The sequence below is a fragment of the Rhyacophila brunnea genome, unplaced genomic scaffold (assembly GCF_057557595.1).
Source record: "Rhyacophila brunnea isolate RB1 unplaced genomic scaffold, BYU_Rbru_1.0 scaffold_17, whole genome shotgun sequence".
NCBI classification, from domain to species: domain Eukaryota; kingdom Metazoa; phylum Arthropoda; class Insecta; order Trichoptera; family Rhyacophilidae; genus Rhyacophila; species Rhyacophila brunnea.
Genome location: NW_028232827.1, coordinates 37,281,538 through 37,304,054, shown reverse-complemented (window position 1 = coordinate 37,304,054; position 22,517 = coordinate 37,281,538). Strand labels below are relative to the sequence as shown.

Sequence of the window (22,517 nt, the reverse complement as noted above, 5' to 3'; positions counted from 1 at the left end):
AAAGCATCCCTTCAAGCAAAAATTCTTTCTATTTTATCATCAACATTATTTATATATTATATTTTTAAAATAAAGATTGAGGTGTGGAGCATTTTAATAGACAGCAAAAAATATATTGTTTATTGAAACGTAAGTTCATTAGTTTGCTTTTCTGCTTAATTTTCGTATAAGTAATATGTAGGCCCCATTTATATATCGAAAGATCTTCAACGTCATTCGTTCAAACATTTACGTTAATGCATTAAATTGCATGATACCGGGCACGTACATACATATGAAAATAATATTTTCATATACGTAGTTATATATTAAATAAGTACCTTCTTAGTCTGGATAACGTTATATGCAATGAGAAATAGTAATTAATAAATTGATAACCCGATTATATAGCATATATTTAGATAAAATATTTCAGTATGTAATAAAATCATTACAATGGTATGTTTGCAATGGGTGCCGGACGAAATCCCGAAGGCCGAAATCCCGAATAGCCGAAATCCCGAAAGCCGAAATCCCAATTGAAGATTGCGCAATTATTGATGTTTGTATTTTTTCATTTTTCGGGATTTCGGCCTTCGGGATTCCGGCCATTCGGGATTTTAGCCATTCGGGATTTCAGCGTTCGGGATTTCGGTATGCGGGATTTCGGCTTTCGGGATTTCGGCTTTCGGGATTTAGGCTATCGGGATTTCAGCCATTCGGGATTTCGTCCATTCGGGATTTCAGCATTCGGGATTTCGGCCTTCGGGATTCCGGCCTTCGGGATTTCGACCCAAACCCGTTTGCAATACCAGTGCCCGTAGACCAGTGTATAAGGCACTGGCTTCATGTCCGGGAGTTGGTGTTCGTTTCCTAATGAAGTCACAATACTAATGAGATTATTTAATTTCTATGGCTACACTACTGTCGTTGGATCTCAATCAGTTTCATGGGCTGTTGTAGTGTTAGATTTTTATTTATGTACTTATATGGTTATCAAATAAGAAATATTACATACATTTTTAATTTAATCCTCAATAAGTTGATTGTGTCACGAGCTGCATGGCATGTTGCACCATCTTGTTAGAACTACATATCGTCCGGATCAACATTATCTTATACTTCATGCAGTGGCGCACCCAGGGGGGGGGGCAAAGGGCCTTGGCACCCCCCAAAAATGAAAATTATCAGAATGATTTTAAGCATTGAAATTGAAAGCCAATAAACTATACCTTTGGGCTTAGACAAATAAAAACACGGCAAAAAAATGATTTGTAATAATTCTCCAGCACCCTTTTCAGAAAGATTTCGAAACACTAATGTCAGGTTTTTTTAGAAACCCAATATCTAATGGAACTGTCAAAAAATTCTCGGTGTCCACCCGAATTCCGTAGTGGTGTAGGTCATGGCTGGGAAGGGCTGACAGGGCTCTAGTCTAGGGGCCCGGGCTGTGGGGGGCCCGGCGTGTCGGGTTGACCAGATAAGTGAGATAAACAGACATCATAAATTAGCTTTAATAGTAAAAGTGGCCATTAACATTTTTAATTACTTATATAATTGTGCAATATATTTTATGATTATTATGTGTCAATACTCGACAGCTCCATTATTAAAGTAGATGTATTAAAAATCGCGAATAATTCACTGTATAAGTAAGTTCCCTTAATTTGAACTAAAACACAATTTGAAAAACGTTAATGTATTGTTTCATACTGCCTTTAATCTTAGCGGTAGATAGGTGGCCCCCCAAATATCCTAGCCTGATGTGGGGACCATGGTGTAGGTACACAGAGTGCAATAGACAAAAGACCAATAAACGAGAAATTAGGCCTCCTTAGGCCCCCTCCCCAATATTAAATCCTGGGTGCGCCACTGACTTCATGTCAAAATTAGTAGGTAATCGTGTTTCTGTAGCATTCTCCACTCACAGCAACTGCATTGCCATTTTCATTTTAAATGAAATACGGTCCAATTACACCTTCAAACCATTATACCAAACGGATAATTTTTATGGATGTAGAGGTGGTTCAAGGATAGCATGTGGATTTTCAATAGTCGAAGTCATTTTGAACTAAAAATGAGTTTCATCGCTGAAGATGATTATTTCATGAAATAATTGGTCTGTTTCAAGTTGTTCTAAAGCCGAATTAGAAAAATTTCGACGCACCAAATGGTCATTCAGTTATTGTTCTTGTGATAACTGTATTTTATACGCATTCAAATGCAAATATTTATGAAGAATATTCCATGTAGATGCCATAAGAAAGTACCTAATTGATTGTTCTAGAATTTAGATTTTCATCCACACTTTGATTCACAACATCGATATTTTCAGCAGTACATTTACGTTTTTTGATGGATTGGATTCTTACTATCACAAACAGTATTGTAAGATTTATTATTTTTTTAACAAATTTTAACAATTTGTATATGCTGTACAACTGTCTACCTTTTCCATGATGATATTTTGCCAAACAATACTGAAAACAAAAGTCAATTTTGGTGGGAATCAAAAAAAAAAATGGCTGCTATGACGTTTTAAAAATATATAGTAGGTAAGTACTAATTTGATAAACTGTTATATTACAATAAGAATATTATACCTACATATATATGAATTGTTCATATGTGCTCCAATGAGAACTATGTTTTACTACATGACATAATGTAGGGAAAGATATGGGGCAGCAGAAGCTAATTTTTTTGATTACGCACCTTCTATAAAGTAAAATGATTTTGTAATAACTTTAGGACGTAAAACCCAATGACATTATTAATGGACGACGCACTCAATACAGTAGCTTGCAAGTAAATTCGCGCATTCGCATGTGTAGGTAGACATCACGCAATTTCCATTATGCGAAATCACGCATAGGGAATTTATAGCAATATGACCTTTATTGTAATGGCGTTAGAGCAGTGTTTCTAATGTCAATGTTCATTTGAGCGAACCCGTTCGAACCGAACCATTCGGCAGACCCAACAAAACGCATCAGGAATTTATAGCAATATCACCTTTATTGTAATGGCGTTAGAACAGATTATGCCATTCGGCAGACCCGACAATAAAGTGAGTGTCATTTTCTATTCCAGATGATTCGTCCATATTAATGTCATTGGTAAAACCCCATAAAGAGAAAAATAAATAACGTCTATAAAGAAGTTGAAATGATCATATTAGAAGCAAATACAACAAAAACTGTTTTTGGAAAATGGCAAATAACAATATTAATTGTAATATTATGTACTAAGTACGCAAAGTATTATTTTTTGGAATACATGGAATAAAATTATCAAACTTATTGAGTCACAAATTTTATCTTTGTATGGCATGAATATAAAATTATGTATAATTAATTTATTAACTCAGCTTAGGTACCTACTGTATTCGCGTTCAACTTGTAGACTTTGAAACCGGTACTTCGGTACACTGTGGTAATTTTAAATGTATTTATTTGTTGTTGAAGTAACTTCATCTTACATTCTTTTATTATGAACTAGCTGTCTCGGCGAACTTCGTACCGCCTCAGAATCAAAAATCTTGTGTTAACTTATTAGCTGAATTAAATTCAGTTTTTTATTAAGTTAAAATGTATACTGAATAAGTTCAATAAATGTGCAAAAATCAAATCAAAATGAAAAGTATTTTAATTACATTGAACTGTACACGCTGTACACCCACGATGGCCGCGTGGATTAAGCGCCGGTCTATAGTGTCGAGGGTCCCAGGTTCGAATCCTGGGTCTGGCAAGTTCACATATTGTTTTTCAAGTTGTGCATGAGTCAGAGTATGGTCCTAATAGGTTGAGCAAGTGGCTGACATCCATTTCTCGTAAAAAAAAACTGTTAATACAAACCTCTACTCTGTGCAGGCCCATATGATCCTATTAGGATCGGACATGGTCAAAAGAAAAAAAAGAATGTAATTCACGTGGCAGTAAGGCATTTGCATTATTGAAGCGAATCGAAATGATTCGCGTAGCATTGCTGCACTACTTTCTGTTAAACTATTTGCTGGATGGGTTGCACTAGGGTCGATTCCCTTCATTGAAGCACCTTGTGATATACGAAATTTTTCGTTTTGTTGTCAGGTGCGAAAACGAACAAAGCAGATGGTTTGCCGACACATGAACATGCTACGTACAATTGACCGTGAGATAAAAATTCATTTTATAGATTCAGGTCACAAACACTCAAGGATTGGTCTCGTAATTTGTTGATCGTCATGCCAAATGCTAGACGAATTGAAAATTGAATTCATTTAAACTCGAATGGCATATCGATTGGGATCATCGAAATTCTCGGAATGAGAACTACCTCACCTTTGAACATTCCTTTGATTATTGTCGCATAAATCACATTGCCCATGAGTTTTCTCACCACCAAACGCGTTCCGTTACATAGTTTTGGTTGGTTCAGATTTCAAAGCATGATAACTACTGAGCCAAACTTCAGTTGTAAATTGTGCGGTGGCAAGCCAAGCAGATCCAATGAGTTTAAAAATTCAGTTGGATAGTTGGTTGCTTCGTCTTCGTTTGTGACACAGTCGATATATTTGAAGGAATGCAGTAGACCAAGGATTTGATTTTGAACTGTAAACATTAAGACAGTGATCCACATCTTTGTTCTTTGCCGCAAGAATGCTCGTTCACTCAACCAATTGTGATTTTTGTGGTTAGCAATAATGTTCGGGAACACTTCATCCTTAGTTGAGACGAAATTGCAAAAATTCAGCGAAAACGAAATCAATCCGTTCGATTCATAGACAGGAACACGGCCGTTACCGATAGTCAGCAATTGATTGGAGAAATCTTCGGCAGATGGGAATGGGACAATTTGACACCGCGAACTGGCCTCCAGTAATTGGCCGCCGGTATAATCGGACGCCGGTCCAATTCGAAGCCTACCCAATTGGCCTCCGGGAGGATTGGACGCCGCACAGTTGAATTAAATGCCCAAAGGAATAGACGTACGTTACGATTTGTTGGAGTAAATCCTTATAACGTTGACAGAGGCGTTGTCTGGATAAAACGTAGTTTTTAGCTATGCCATCTGAATCAGTCATGACTCATGTGCATACAACCTGTTGTACAACTGTTTCACGGGAATCTCCTGACTCGTATGACACAAGTCAGTCGTATATGAACGACGCATGTCTAGAGCTCAATGACCATGCAATAACTTTAGACTTATAGTACCGTCAAACCTTGATCTTGATTTTGCCGTATATTATATAAACTTGCTGACAAAGCGTGTATAAGTACTGGTTATGCAATCTTCTATTTTGAAAATAGATTTAGCTTTGCGTGTTCGCAAAATTCGTGCTGAATCCATCGCACCTGATGTTGGCCAAAGACAGTTCTTTTGCGGTTAATATAGCTGGAGAGTAGGATCTCCCGACATGGTATCTGTGATTTTTTACTGTGAAAGAATTAGAGGTGAGTTGGAAATACTGTCACTAGTTTGTGTACTCAAGTATCGGAAGAAACTACCCATACTCAGTACGTGTGGACCAATAAACTTGTTCCAAAAAACTTGTGATGATATCATCACGAGTCGCTGGCTAGTTGGTAGACTTTCAATACTATTGACGTTAAATGCGCGCGAGCGAGGTAGCACTTGAATACAATAATTATATTTTAATTGATTAGTCTATGCATGCGAATGACATCATCTTATGTATGCACAAATAGGTCATAAATTTTCTGTAGCAGCACCCTCTGAAATGTGGTGAGGTGGCTGAGGAGACGCAGTTAACAATAAAAAAAACATTGTTATTCATTTTATGTTAACAAGAATATTATAACATAACATAAAAACAATTCATTAATTTACAATGTGTTTAAAATATTATAATAAATGGGACATTACGAAAACCCCAGCTAGTGTATTTTTAGCGATTCTATTGAAGCCGATATTTCAAATACTAATAAGGAGTTAAGTTTTAGTTCCAGTTTAGTATGAGACTTATGTCGCATACGCACGCCAACCGCTCAATATAGTATTCCAAATACTAGTAAGTATTTTGGAACAAGTTTTGATACTATACTTTTTTTTTATACTGGTAGTAAGTATATTTAGTCTTAAAATCGACCAGTTTTCCCACCTCTAGAAAGGGTCTGATTTCAATTACGAAAAGACAGGCGGAATACGACGGACTAACTGTACCTTGTACATACTTCATTCCCCAAAGGCGTCCCAGAAAAGCCTCCAACAAACTTGGGTAATTTTGAACAAACGTAGTATAAATTAAAACTGACATACAGTTCCCAATGTTCCAAAAAAATCTTTAGCTTTTCCTCTCTACCTGTTTCGCTCAGTGCGAATTTACAATAATTTTGAAACAAAGAGCAAAAAACCATTATGCGGTATTATCTCTCTTCGAGCTGGAAACGTTGGGTGCAGATGTTAAATCATATTAACATGCCAACCGCAATGCTAGCGCGATTATTACAGATATTAAATAATTTTATTATAGACGGTTGAATACATTCTTACTATCTACCTAACATTAAATAGAAATTATCAGAGGTCACAAGCATTTTTAGAAAGATAGAGAAATCTTTAAATACATTCCTACATTTTAATAATTTCTATTGTGATTTTCTTAGTGTAACCTAATGACTCTACTTATTCCATAATTAGTTTTTACTACCTATTAGGCGTAAAACCCACTTAACGCAGCAAGTGGGGCTCTCGCGCAAAATTTCACAAGTGGTGCGTAAATCATCGAAAATACAACGTAATCAAATACGCCAGCGCACACTGGATTTGACGACGCATTATGCGCGCCCGCCACATGAATCATCGTTTTTTGGCTTCTCGGCGATACGAATGAACAAAAATACAACGTAGTCCATTCATTGAACGCGGCGAGCAAAATCACGCTCTGGAAGCGTCGTCGATCGACGGGCGAGAAGCCAATATTTAATAACAGAGAACTCATTGTTTAATTTTATTGCGTGTCCGATATTTCGCTGGTAGAATAATGTCATCGTGAATATTAATTACAAGCCCCGAAATAATATAATATTTTTATTGCTTTGTTATGAGAGACGCTGATAATAATAAATATTTTGTGCTTCTTGGGCCCCATATTACATAGGTGAAGGGTAATGCGCGGGTAGGAGGGGGCCTGCTCAGTAGTGAGCGCATCGAGCGCTTTTTTGGTGGGCTTTATGCCTTAGACATAGAGCCACAACGCATAATTTCAATTCACCAAAAATTTAATAAAATTCCGCATGGTTAAATTAATGTATACAGGGATTTGACAATTAGATCAAAATTCTCCATACCCTCCAGATTAGGGATTCCAATCCGGAGCCAAAACTTTGATCCCGGGATTGGCGTTTTTTTCGATATTATTTTTTATTATTTATAGTGTTTATACAAATAGCATTGATGTTAGTGTTAAAATTTACCACCGTAAAAAAGCCATGGGGCCCACACAAGTGGCTCTTTGGCAAAGATTAAAACATTAAATTTAAAACAAGCAACAAACAGCACAACAATTTAAATAACAATTTCATCGATAAATACATACGTACGAAATTTAGTAACAGACCTAATTTTAAAGCTCTTAATAAGCTCCCAAATTGAATGTATATGTGTAACCTTTTAACCCTTTCAGATTCGTGGAAAAGTATACATGGTTTTCATCTACTGATATGGCTGCATGAAACAAAATTAGTACTTACATAAAAATTCACCTATGAAATTTTATTTCTAATAGACTTTTAATGTTATCTGGTTTATTGCCTTTCAAAGCATCCAACCATCTGCTTTTTATTAGTCCGAATTTCATTCCTGCGCTATATTTTCAAACACTGTTATAAGAAATCTCTGGCTATTTTAACATTACCTGAAACTCATCTGAAATACGTACATATTTTCTCTCCACCACCTGCAATATCTCCACATTTTTCCTGATGTGTACTGTTTTCGAGTTTGGTTTCGTAACTATACACGTTATGTTAGGCTTGTAACACCAATGCAAGGCGACCTTATCTCGGCGCAGCTCTGGGAACTAATACTTTTGTAATCTCTTTTTAATCCACATTTTATATAAATAAAATAAAAAGCCTTTTTATTTCTTACAAACAAAAGTAAATGACAGTTAAATTACTATATCTAATGATCATATATAACATATGAATATGTCCATTATGTATATATATATCTATCTATGGTTGTATTATCTACTTATTTTCTAGTTTATATAATATTAATTATTATTATTTTTTATATTTTTGTATAATACATCATATTATATATATTAAGATTATTTATTTTTGTATAAGTATAATACTATTAGATAATGTTTATAAATTGAACAATGGTATGTAATTAGTTTGTTTGGTTTGTAAGAACCCCTCTTCGGGTGAAGGCTTCCTCCAAAGTGTTAATCTCTGTCTATATTTCGTAGCTAAGTATTCTTCTTGTCTGTGTTGGCCTATTTTTGCATTTAGGTCGCCCATTATTATAAAAGTTTTATATGCTTGGTTAATAGCTTTGTTTACATTTGTATAAAAACTATCAATTTCTTCTTCTTTAGCTATTTCGCTATTTTATATAAGACGCGGTAATTTAAAAACTGTACAATATAATATCTACAAATGACAGTATCTTATGGAAAAATAAATGAGAAACATAATATAATATTATGGAAGCCGTTTAGATATCAGAATAGACAAGAAATTAAAATATAATTAATATTAAATTCTACAGGTTTTTTTATAAAAGGTTTGTAGATAGCTATTTCGGTTGTAACACCATTATCAAGACTATGGTCTATGGTATATAGTCTTGATTATGGTGTTACAACCGAAATAGCTATCGACAAACCTTTTATAAAAAAACCTGTAGAATTTAGTATTAATTATATTTTCATTTCTTGTAAAATGAAATTCTACCAAGTAAATGCTAACTCAATTAATATCAGAATAGATTTAATTTGTTTTGATTGTAAGTTCGATTTATTAATAATAATAGGCATAAGCGTTGGACTATAAAGCCGTGGGTCCCAGGTTTGAATCCTAGGTCTGGCAAGTACACATATTGTTTTTCAATTTGTGTGTGTCAGGGTATGGACCTAATAAGTTGAGCAAGTGACTGACATCCATTTCTCGTAAAAAACAAAATCTGTCAATACAAACCTCCACCCTGTGGAGGCCCATATGATCCTATTAGGATCGGACATGGTCGAAAAAAAAAACTGGATTTTATTTAGTTTTGAAATTAAGTGGTAAAAAATATTATTGAATATATTATATGCAGAATTTTAAGTGAATAATTCGATGCTTAAGTTAGTTAGTGAGGGTTGAAAGATTGTGATGAAATTCAGACCCTGGAGCACATCCAGGAGTCATGAAGTCTGGTATGCCTTCTCCGGAGGAGTTTCAGACAGACCGGATTCCGTTGCGTATATTAATTAATTGCTTTGCAAGTTCCACTATTAATTTTGATGTAACGGGTTCTGTGATTTGTTTTATAGGGTTTTTCCTCTATTTTAAACTATTTTTTCTAAGCTCCTTTAAGCTCTTAAAGTGATGATAGATTTTGAGCGATTTTAAAAATAGTTTTTTTTAACGCTATATTTTCGGATTAAGTGACTTTTTCATCTGACTCTGGTATTATTACATTAATGAAACAAATTCAAAAATTGTGTAGTATATATGTTTTGATTCATCTAAAGTAGTTTTTTCCATACACTAGATAAAAATTTATGCAACAGCATCTGTCTTGATCCAGATTTCCCTCTGGTAGGCGAGGGGCAAAACATCGAGGGCGTTGACAGCTTTAAATACCTGGGGGTACACATCACGGGAGATGAGATTTTGCAAAGAGAGCTCGCTATCCGAATGAAAATGGCTGGAACAACATTCAACTCGATGCAGAGAGTCTGGGACTCACGATTGTACTCGGGCAAAACCAAATGCCGCCTATTCGACGCTTGTATTCCGACGGTGCTGCCTTACGGTAGCGAATCATGGCACCTTACGAAGGCTCAGAGAAACCGTATACTGAGCTTCGAAAAAAGATGTTTGCGACAGATACTGGCTGTGAGTGACGAGGAGATTATAGAACGCACAAAGCAGCCTCTCACCACGCTGAGCTGGCTCGGCCACGTGCTGCAGATGCCAGAAGAGAATTTCAACCTGGCTTGCCTGTTCTTCAAGCCAACCGGATTCCGGCGTCCTGGAACCCCGTTAAATACTATCTATTGAGTATATACGGCAGAGCTACGGGATGCTGGTTTGACCTGGAACGATGCAAGAAGACTGGCGAGCGACAGAGATTCTTGGAAGCGCCTTATGGTGTCTATATCCTCCAACTAAGGGGGGGGGGGGGATATGGCAGAAGAAGAGATAAAAATAATACCATTATTGGTTAACTTACCGAAACAGAAGCACATGGAGTTTGACATATCGTACTGCTTATCACGGCCTAGAATTTGTATGGTTGCCAAAGCCGTATACGCCACAGTCAGCCCAAATACGTATGACATAAGCGCCTTCCCGTGAAGGTTCTGAAGTTCAGAGATTAGGGCGTATACCAAAAAGGTCACCACCAGGAACGGGATGGAGATAATCATTCCTGCAAAAAATTTAAAACATTAGAATGCTTAAAGTTATGTGGGCTATCGTGTTGTTATCGAAGTATTGTAAGAGTGGATGAAGAGTAACTACCTAATAGTTCCCTCCAAACCACTGCGCCGAGCACCATACTCGGTCTTAATCGAGCGTATCATGAGGCCCCACGTTTGATGTGAAGCATCAGCAGTGGTTTACGCCTGGGAATGCCCAAGACTGAGGTCATCACGCACTCAGGTGTGTTTTGATTGAGTTTACAGAAACTTTCAAATAAAAGTCCCCATGGGAGAGAGTAGCACGGAGAAATAACAAAAATAAAAAATTCTAATTAGTTTACATAATAATATTGAATATAACGTTCAATAATTAGAATGTTACATTCTTAAATCTTGTGAATTAGTTGTTGAATACAAAAATAGTTAATTAATAATATTATATGTAATAGACTGACCCATAGAATACAGTGCTGAAATTATGCTGTCCTTTTCTTCAGGTTCTTCATTAAAGCACATTAAGGCCATGTATTTGGTGGTCCAATCTGTATTGTTATCGTCTTCAGGATCTGTGGCCCATGCATCAATGCAGTATTCCATCTGCCCGTGTGATTTGGATCCCCCGATAGATGAATTTGGGACAAAGAGGCTGCCATCCTGTTTAACAAGAGTAAAAGTAAGTATCTAGGAAGATGGTAATAAAAATAAATGATTAGGATCATGGGCCTGGGGGGGGGAGATAGGGTTGTATCCTGGGGGTCCGAGCTTAAGGGGAGCCAGCTAAGTGAGAAAACACACACCGCAAATTTTCTTTAATAAACACACACAATACAAAAATGATGAGTCATTCAAAGCATAATGTAAAATATCAATTTAACGGCCCACATGCCCCACGTAGGTCAAAATGGAGCTTTTAAGGTATTTTCAAAGCATTAGCCTAAACATTCCTTAAACGTTGTAGATAATCTATTTATATAATTTTGAAGCCTTATTATCCTTTATATTTATTTTACACATTTGATGACTGCATGAAGTATTTTTAGTACTTACATAAAAAAGTATTCTTTTAAACATCTCGCTCTAATGTTTTAGAATAAAGTCATATTTCAGTACATAACTGCGCAGTGGTGTTAAGATTTTTTAGATGTATTTGTTTTTAAACGCATTTATAAAACCATTAGTAAAATTGATTACTATTTAAATAATAGAAATATTTACGATAAAAAAATACATTTATATTCTCTGTGATCCCAAATTTGACAAGAATTAGGCATTTTATTTTTCAAAAAATGGGCAAGATTACCACAATTGAAGATAATTCTAAAGATACTGATTATAAGCTATGTCTTTGACCATTCAAATGTGATAAAACGTCCTACGAATAATGATTGTTTTATAATAATTATTGACCTAAGAATAAGGTAGTATTATTTTGAAATACGCCATTTCTATTGGCATTGCTCAGTTGTTAAGCCACAAAACGATTTTTTTCCGGTTCGGTACATGTTCAAACACGCGCGTTAACATGATCTTACTCCCTACTTCAATTATAGTTTGTCAACCTATGGCTACGGCCGTATGTTGTAGCTTTACTACTGAGAAATGCCAATAGAAATGGCGTATTTCAAAAAAAAATATTAAAAACATTTATTTTGTCGGCTATAACATTTTGTAGAATTTTCTTGCACTTTTAATAAATCGGGAAGTACGTGTAGGTATACCTGCTCTGGGCCAGACCCAGTGGCCAGCTGAGCTCCCTACTAGAACCGTTCAGGCCAGAATGTCTGGCCGAGAGAGTGGAAAGGGAGGTTAAAGTATGTGACTGTATGATGCAATTTAATGTGGTATGATGATTGATATAATTAAATGATAATTCATGTGTGTTTATTTTAAGTTAATTTTATTATGTTATTTTAAGTATGTTTTCTGACTTACAAAACGGTTATTTATCCAATATGGCAAAAGGTTGCATGTTAGAGTTCGATTTCTATAAGCTGACGTACACGTCATCGTGGTTCTTTTATGAAGCAGTGGAACTAAATTCCTAAATTCCCCCCGCTTCAGTGCTGCCAACTGTCGTTGATAAAAACATGCCAGGCGGGGTACGAAAACAAGCTATTTGGCAGGAAAAACGCTAGATTTGGTGAAAATAAAATTTTGCGTGACACGTCTTACGTCTATGGAACGTGGAAATAGGCATGTCTATAGAGAAATAATTGTGGACCACAGTACAGATAATAAATAGAATACCGATAGGCTATATTCAATAAGCCGCGTGTTGATGCAGGGTTTCTGAATGTGTGAGTGTCCTACGATAATGAAGCACGCATTATGCACGTGCAATAGTGTGTGTAATACACCAACATTAAATGAGCGTAAATGCATAAACTGAGAGCAGTTTTCAGTATTCGACGTACAACGTATTCTTGACACGTGTGTAAGTTTAACCCGGATTCTTCCTTACTCGACTCGGTTACCTGCTATCGCCTTACCCGTTGGGTATTTCAGTTCCCATTATTTCTGAGTTCCCTGTTGTGGACATACGAAGACCGTTTCTAAAATGGATGGAGATTATTTTTAAGTTGAAATAAGGGACATGTTTTCCTTTTGGATACAATCTGGTAGGCCTACTCACGGGCTATAGGTTCTCCATCCCTGTATTATACCAATAATCAATTCGAAGAAAAATGATATACCTATGTATCAAAAGAGATGATAAAATTTTATAAAATAAATCATTGAGTCAGTTTATATAAATGTATTGGATGACAACGTAATGAGAATATAACACAATCACTTTATTGAATCACATCATCATTGTCATATAATTGGAATAATACTTATGGCGTTGATTTATTCTGACTTCTGAACAGTGTTGCCAACTTAAGACGATACATCAGTGAAACGGCAAATAATTTTCAACTATAGGCGCGACAAAATTTTGGAGAGAGAACGTCGGCAAAAGTCGGTCGTAAAAAGATCGTGGCTAGGCGATGCGTGGATAGCGAGTCGTGGGTGAAAATGACGCATGCCGAACGAAATATAATTTGTCATATAAATCCAACATGCGTCCATTTAATGTTCTGTTTATTGTTCTATTAGTAACAATAATAATATCAGTTGGACTTGAGCATTTGAGTAGAACGCCCGTGTCGAATAGAAAGAAAATTGTTGTTACCAGAATTTAATATAAATAAGTGAAGTCTGAAAGAAAGATTATTAGGTGAAAAAAGACATCCGAGATTTACAGTGTATATAATATTATTTAGTGCATACATACTGCACAAATTAATATATTATTAATATTAACAGTGAGCAACAGTGAATAATAATTATTGTTGCACGGGAGCAATTAGTGCGCCAAACGTGGTGAAGCGAAGGGTTGTCTACACTGTTATTTGTTCACACTGTTACGCGATTTCAAAGTCCGCGTGAAAGGCAAAAATATTAAAATGGATAACACTACTGTGGACGTGAATGAAACCAAAAAAACGAAGAAGAAAAGAAACGATGATGAAGAGGAAGTGATTGGAGAAAAAGAAGAAGAATGGCAGACTGTGACCTCTGGAAAAAAACTGAGAAGAGACTCTGGGGTCGCTTCAAAGAGAAACGAAAACGTCGTCATGATAGCGACGGGAAGTAAAATACCATTAAAGTTGAAAATAGCGCAGATGCTCCATAAGGCAGAAGTTAAGGTACAGAAAATTTACAAGAAAAATTTAAAGATGTACATCCAAGAAGAAGACGAAAAAGAAGCAGATAAAGTGAAACAAGCTGGAGAACTCAAAGATCTCGGTTTTGTGATTAAAGAGAATGACTCCTGCTCTTATGGAGTAATAAGAAAAGTCGACATTGATATGGACCTCCAAGAACTGCAAATGGAAATCAAAAGTGATGCAAAAGTGACCAACCTTAAGAGGTTGACAAGAAAAAGTGATACAGGAGAGCTAACGAAGACCTCGTCAGTCAGTATTAAATTTGGGGAGAAAATATTTCCGAGAACAATTCACATATATGGCGTCTCTTTTGCTGTAGAACCGTATGTATTCAGGGTAATGCAATGCTACAAATGCTGGCGATATGGGCACATTGCGAACAATTGCGGCAGTAAAGTAGAAACGTGCCCCAAGTGCGGTGAAAACCACAAAACTTGCGAAAAAAATGAAGAAATTACGTGCATCAATTGCAAAGGTAACCACGCGGCAAACAGCCAAAAATGCTCAAAGTGGCAAGAAGAAAAGAATTGCAAAGAAGCAATGATAAAAATGAACATACTTTTCAAGGAAGCAAAAAAAAATTTGTTAAGTAACAGCTACGCTGACATATTAAAACAAAAAAAATCGTGGGAAGAGATGAAAGCGAAATAATTGAAAAAATAAAGGAAAATAAAAAGAAAGAAGAAGTGGTGGTAGAAGCTTCAGGCTCAACAATAACAGCTACAAGTAGTAGCGTAAAGCCTACAAAGACAAGACAAGACAAATTCAAAGGGGAAGACAGAGGTTAATGCGATGGGAGAAATTATGAAAGTCTTGCTGAAAGGGGGAGACTGGCAGCAGATCATTAAACAACTAATAATTAATACAGTGGACTGGGTATGCAAAAACTTCAAAGGAAATTTAGGAGAAATTCTAGGGGAGGTTCTGCAATAAAATGGATAAAAAACAAATTAGGATCTTACAATGGAATGCCAGAAGTATGAAGCAAAAAAGGAATGATATAGAACTTTACTTAATAAGACAAAAAATAACAATAGCATTAATCTCAGGGACTTGGCTGAAATCTGAATTAGACTATCTGAAATTCAATGATTACACGATGTATCGAAAAAACAGAGGGGATGGATACGGAGGAGTAGCGATTCTGGTGCATAAAACACTGGCGTCTAAAGAAAGAAAGAAAGAAAAACGGAAGAGCTAGGCAAAATAATTATAAAGCTATTTAACAGAATAGAAGTGAGGACCTGATCGACGGATCCCCTTCTAGAAGAGAAGAGGCGATATGACAGCGAGTCGCGGTCAAAGCCTCGGTAAAATCACAAAAAAAAACAATAATAATATATTCATTGACATGTAAATGGGTAACGTTTTTAGTCATCTTTACACGATTTAAGAATTAATACTCCCGTCGCCAGTACGAAACAAATTGACGTGTTTCCAGCTCGACGTTCTCTCTCCGAATGCCAGCGAGTCCAAAATTTCGTCGCGCCTATAGTTGAAAATTATTTGCCGTTTCACTGATATATCGTCGATTGCTAAGAGGCGTCTCATTTTGAGAAAGGCGCTCCTTGCGATCTCAATTCTAGTTTTTATTTCCTGAGACTGGTCCCATTTCTCATTGACCCAATATTTATAATAGGTCACACGTTCGATTGGTTTGCTGTTAATGACAAAATTTGTGTCGGTGTCTGGTGTCGCTATTTTTGATACTAGTAATAGTCACATACCTAACCACACATTAAATTATAATATGTTACCATTTCACTATATAGTGCAGGATCCCATAGACTTTTCGTATACATAATATGCGGAACGCATTCTGACAATTGGAATAGGTTCTAGGGGTCACACAGATATATAATGTTTCTAGGCGATATTAGTGGAAATTTTTTTTTATTGAGGTTTTAATTTTTTTTCTTATAACCCACCAAAAATTGTTCTGAGTTCTTCAATAAAACCAAGACCGAATCAGGGATTGATTGAAAATGCAATAATTGTACCATGCCATCGGCATGGTCGTAGGACGGTTCGTCCCATTTGAAAAAATAAAAATAGCTGGTAGTGCAATGTGCTCAAAATTATCAATTCGTAGGATCCTCCTTGGCTTAAATTATTTTATTTAGTAGCATTTTTTTATAGAATCACCCAGATTGGTTTCTTTACTATATCTAGGCATATGACATTAGTTTTAGTATTATGGTTAATCCAGAAACAGTGTAAGTTGCATATATAGGTAGGTGAATAAATGAAATAACGATAACCACTAACCACACTAAGAACACATTTATTAAAAAAAAGAAACAAGTTAAGTGTTCAAACTGCTTTAAGTATCATGATCACAGTTTTTACAAACACTACGTACACAATATATACACAATGATATACATGTCAAAGCCGATTTCTTATAACTACATGATAATGTACGGCAGTTAGAATTACATTTGCATGGTTTAACTAAATAATTTGGTAGAGGTTCATTCGTCATTTGTCTTGTATACAAATTATTTTCTTGTTACTCATAGCCAAGTTGTAGGAAATCAATAGGCTCAATAGTGGATCAGATGAGCTTTGCATAACGTCAGGAACAGTGTATAACGTCATCTGTTGAAAATGTATAGGTTTTTTGTTTCTCAGAAAAAAAATAACGTAGAATTTGAGAAACTCCGAGACCCCCTTTTTATTTAGGTACCTCTTCCAACCAAAAATGCTTACCGAAGAATTCAAGAAATTACATTTTCCAATCATTTTTTTTCCAAGTTCACCAAATCTTCTTATATTACGAAATTATAGTAGGTACTTTGCAACAATTTATTTAATGGATACATTGTAATTTTAGTACTTTTTACATATTTTTCCGATATTCAAAATTATAGTATTTTAGGCGTACTATACCTGTTTTATATTGTACATAGTACGCGGACTAAAATTATAGTACAAATACTATAATTAATTATAGTACAGTTGGCAACACTGATGTGAATTTAAAAAACTCAACTACAACATCAGTAATTTGTACACTTAATGCCAAAGTGTACATACACTATTTTTGTCGAATCTCCACAACCTACTTCCATTACGATGGTTTGGTTAAGCAGGGTTTAATTGAATTTTAAAAACAAACCAGCACCTTCTGCGTTTTGTATTCTTAGTTTAATGAAAACAAATTAGTAAGACTGACGAAGCTTAGTGTGCACTATTTATGTAAGATTTTAACAGCCTACCTCCACCCTTCGACACTGGACTCACTAGATACTGATAATAATATGAATAATTATATTGGATTATAAGTCGCATTTGCGTGAATGTTAAGTTATTTGAGATGTTATGCCGGGTCCACATTAGCAACATGTCGCCGGCAACCTCGTTAAATTTTAATAATAATAATAATAGTTAAATTTTGATAATTATCATATTTATCGTAAAATTTAACGAGGTTGCCGGTGACATGTTGGCAGTGTGGACCCGGCATTATAAGTTATATACGAATATATTATTTTTCATTAAGAAAAATCGTCGATTTAACTAATTTACTAATTTTAAACTAATCTTTGATCAAAAAAAAATTGTTATGTAAAATAACTTTTAGTAAAATAATATTATTTAATACCTAATAAACTATGAGTCTTGTGCCGGGTTCACACTGGCAACATGTCGCCGGCAACCTCGTTAAATTTTACGATAATTATCATACTTATCGTAAAATTTAACGAGGTTGCCGGCGACATGTTGCCAGTGTGGACCCGGCATAATACCGGCCCAACAGTGTCTGGCATTTTGTCGTTGATAAGAGTTGGCAACAATTTACGAGGACCTGTTTATTTTTCAAATTCTACGTCCATTTGTAAGTCAATTGCTGAACCCATATATACATATTTAGTTACGTCACTGTCCAGACATTTGATTAAATTCTTAGCGCTCAACAACCATAACAATGGTGTGGGAGAACCAGACAGTGTCATATTCAATAAATTAATCGCCCGACTTTTGTACAACTCTACCATGTTAAGATTTATTAGTGTTAGTGGATAGCTATTATATCTACGGTGACCATACTCCTGCGTATATAATCTATACACAATACTGCTTTCTGCCCGCTGCGGCAGCTATCTAGGGTAGGAAAGTATATGACTATTAGCACTTATTGTAACAAATACACTAAGTTAGCCGTCTAAACAGTCAAAACTGACAATCTCGCTCTAAAATTTAACGTAGTGAAGAGAGGCGCTATTAAAACATAGTTCTTAACCGGCTCTAATATAATAAAAATAAGAAATAATTATATAATTTCGTAATATAGTTAAAGTGTATAGAAATAAACCAACGGCGCTCCAATAAGCGACCCTTTTTCTTGAGTGTGTAGTTTAACAAGATAATTTAAAGCTAGTCGAAGAATCTAGATCATTACAAGTCTTGCTTTTGTTTTGTTACGCCAAAGAAGTATAACTTCTAACACGCGTACATATATACACACACCGTTTTTAATAAGAAGTAATTTAAAGGATACAGCTTTAAGCAGACACAGTTATAATAACAATAAAAGTCTTCTAAACTAAAAGTATTCAGTTTTGTCCTTCATTATTTCCTTCATTATAAGTCCTTTTAAACAGTATTCCAAAATGGGCTCTAAAAAGAGACAAAAAAATATTTCAAATCACTACACTTAACTAAGGACCTACCTTTGAGGTTTTCTGTACCTACTTATACGGCTTAGTTTAAAAATTACCCTCCCCATTACGTCGTGTTACAGCGATTGGCTGTCGTAATGAGCGGAGGCTCTTATTGCAGTTCTTACTTCAAATATAATATACAATCGGCTTTCGGTTTGAACCTATTTCATATGTTCAGATTTATTTTTCCTGAGTATGGTCACCGTAGCTATGAGTCAAAGCTAATATAAACATGCAAGGACATTTTGTATGGTAGTATTTTTAACTAGATATGGCCATTGTATGTTTCAATATGTTTCAAAGTTCTTGGAGGACCGTTTGTTATATTTTATATTAAAACAAGAAAGCTATATTATTAAAAATTATGAATCTACTATAATCGTGACGTGATGATCCATAATTCACCATAATAGATGTAATGATTTTTCGCAACAGCTCATGACTACAACAGGCAATAATGGACAATATTACTAATGGTGGAAAAGGCACTGCAATTTAATCTAAAACCTTTGATAGAAGATGGTACCAACAGAAAAAGACTAGGTAGGTACCTATATTATGTATTAATGCCATGCACAAATATTATTTTTTCTAAATTCTTGGCTCGAAGTGGAACAGAACGCACCGGAGCGCCGTTCGGGCTCGTGAAATTTGTAAAATTATCGCTCCGTCTCGTGGAATAAATATGTTGACCATCTGAGCTAGATAGGCCATAGAATAGAAAATCTGACACTTATTTTTATAAAATACACATACGATTTGACGACTATGTAAATATCTTATCTATCTATCTATCTTAAATGTCTAAGAAAATTTTTCGAGCGCTCCGGTTCGTAAACTTTTCCATTTCGAGCGCTGAATACACCAAAAGCAATGGAGTTATAGAATGACTTTTTAACTAGTGCTCACGTAAGTTGCGTAGGTAGACCGTTGAAACTAAAGATGAGAGAAAGACACTTTTAATGTTTTTAATTTTTTATTTATTGAGTATTCTAACTTTTTAAACTTTTGCAATGTTTTTTTCGTGACGTGTTCAAATAGGAAATACACACAGTACGCATAAGTAAAGCGGTCGGATTCTAGGAGCAATCAGATGAACAAAAAATAAAAATAATTCTGAAGATAAATTCTGAAAAACAATTTGTCAAAATTTACACACCACCCAATTGAAAATTAGCATAAATTCGTTAAAGGTAATAATTTCCATCACCGGTTGAAACTTTGCGGGGATCTGTGTTCCATATTATGATATTGACAAAAGTATAAAATTAATAACACAGAACTTAATTGGACAACTCCGCGCAGAGTTTTATTGTATTACAAATTATGTTACGAGGGTGGGTCAATAAGTCCTTAGAAAAGCCGACAGATGGCGCGACTAGTACTGTAAGCGGTTTGTTTTCATGCAGCGGCACTACCGAATCAGTATGCTTACATTTTAAAAAAAATTTGCTTGTTTACAAAAATGGAGAAAATTTAGTTTAGAGCTGTTATTAAACATTTTAATATAAAAGGGTTAACAGCAAAGGAAATAAAAAATGAGTTGGATTTAGTTCACGGCATATCTGCTCCTTCACTTGCAACTATTTATAACTGGTTAAATAAATTTAAACGTGGTCGTACATCAACAAAGGATGAACCACGCTCAGGACGTCCTGTAGAGGTGAATACACCAGAAATGATCAATAAAATCCACGATATGGTGTTAAGTGACCGAAGATTAAAGTTGAGTGAGATAATTGAGGTTACAGGGATCTCAAAAGGTAGCGTCATTTCTATTTTACATGACAAATTGGGCATGAAAATTTTTTCTGCAAGATGGGTGCCGCGTTTGCTCACAGTCGACAATAAACGCAATAGGGTGGTGGCCTCTAAAGCCCTGTTGTCGCTCATGCAACGCAATCCGGATGAATTTTTTCGTCGCTTTGTGACTGTAGATGAAACATGGATACACCACTATACTCCCGAGACGAAAGAACAGTCAAAGCAGTGGATTGCGAAAGGCGAACCATGTCCAAAGAAGGCGAAAACCGTAAAATCAGCTGGTAAGGTTATGGCTACAGTATTTTGGGATGCACGTGGAATTATTTTCGTTGACTATTTGGAAAAAGGAAAAACAATAACAGGGGATTATTATGCATCTTTACTGGACCAGCTAAAAAACAAAATTGAAGAAAAACGGCCTCATTTAAACAGGAAAAAAGTCCTCTTTCATCAGGACAATGCCCGTGTTCACACATGTTTACGATCAATGGCTAAAATTGAAGAATTGAAGTTCGAATTGGTCGACCACCCACCGTATTTGCCAGATTTAGCCCCCAGTGAATTTTTCCTTTTCCCAAACTTAAAAAAATGGCTAAGTGGACAACGTTTTTTTTCAAATGAAGAATTCATCGATCGGACAAATGCTTATTTTGAGGACCTTCCGAAAACTTATTTTTCTGACGGTTTAAAAAAAATTGAGAAACGTCTAACCAAGTGTATTGAGCTCCAAGGAGATTATGTTGAGAAATAAAAAAAAATACAAAAATAAAAACTGTTTTAATGCTTTTTTCTAAGGAATTATTGACCCACCCTCGTACTTAGGGGTTGATTAATTTTAGGTATCTGACGTGATTAACACTGGTTCACTTGATCGGGGTTTCCCTTTTATTAGGCTGTGATAATATTTGTTTGATGGTTTTCTTCCCAAAAACGCTAAAGGGGTACACCACACCGACTTATAATCTCGTACCTCGCATTTTCCCGGTCAAATTTGTACTACTCAAGGTCTGAACAAAAACGATGCATAAGTGCGAGTGAGAAAGTATTCGGCACCTCTGCGATACGCGCTAGAGTAAGATAAAAGGTTTACAGATGTGGGAGATGGTTTGCTACGGTGTCGCCGCCAAATCTTACTTTATTGCTTAACTAAAAGTCGATAACCGTGTTTAACATAAATTTAAAAATTTAATATTGCAATTGCAACATAAAGTCAGTGGTAAATATTCTTAGTTAATTAAGTAGAAAAGATGGTTCTGTGTGTTGTATTAAAATATGGTAGCCATACTGATAAGCAAGAAGATGGTATTACGTTTCATAGGTAAGTTGATACATGTTCGTGATAATTTATTTGTATATTATTATATATTTTAATATCAAGTGACCGTGTTTCTTTAAAATAACTTAAATTATGGACTAATGGTTGCATTTTGACCGCTTAAAAATACTATATAACATAAAAAAAATAGAAAAATATATTTTAATTCTGAGCGTCTAGTGCGAGCACTTTGGGCGAGCACTAGCGAAATGGTCTATGGTCTCGAACATTTGAATACGAATGCGTTCGCTCGCCCACATACCAAACGCACGGCACACAGCTTCATTTAGCAATGCAATGGGTGACGTCTAGATGTATCTATAGTCTAAGAGCGGAATGCAGATACATTTGTCATAACTAAAATTTCCTTAGCAGAAAACACTAGACAGAAACATTGTCCTTAGTTAAGATCATTTCTATTGAAAATAATACCATATTTAAAAATTCTCTTTCCTATAGCTTAGGTAAATTATTTTATAATTGTTAAACGA

General features: G+C 35.4%; 1 protein-coding gene across 1 annotated transcript in view; it reads right to left on the bottom strand.

The window, feature by feature from the left end:
- LOC147074021 (G protein-coupled receptor Mth2-like) overlaps positions 1-22,517 on the bottom strand; it is a 209,399-nt gene that overhangs the window by 172,116 nt on the left and 14,766 nt on the right. Inside the window, exons 3-4 of the mRNA XM_085944330.1 lie at positions 11,023-11,221; positions 10,378-10,575 (exon numbers count right to left, since the gene is read on the bottom strand). Of these exons, the coding sequence (XP_085800456.1) occupies positions 10,378-10,575; positions 11,023-11,221 (397 nt within the window). The remainder of the gene's footprint in view (positions 1-10,377; positions 10,576-11,022; positions 11,222-22,517) is intronic.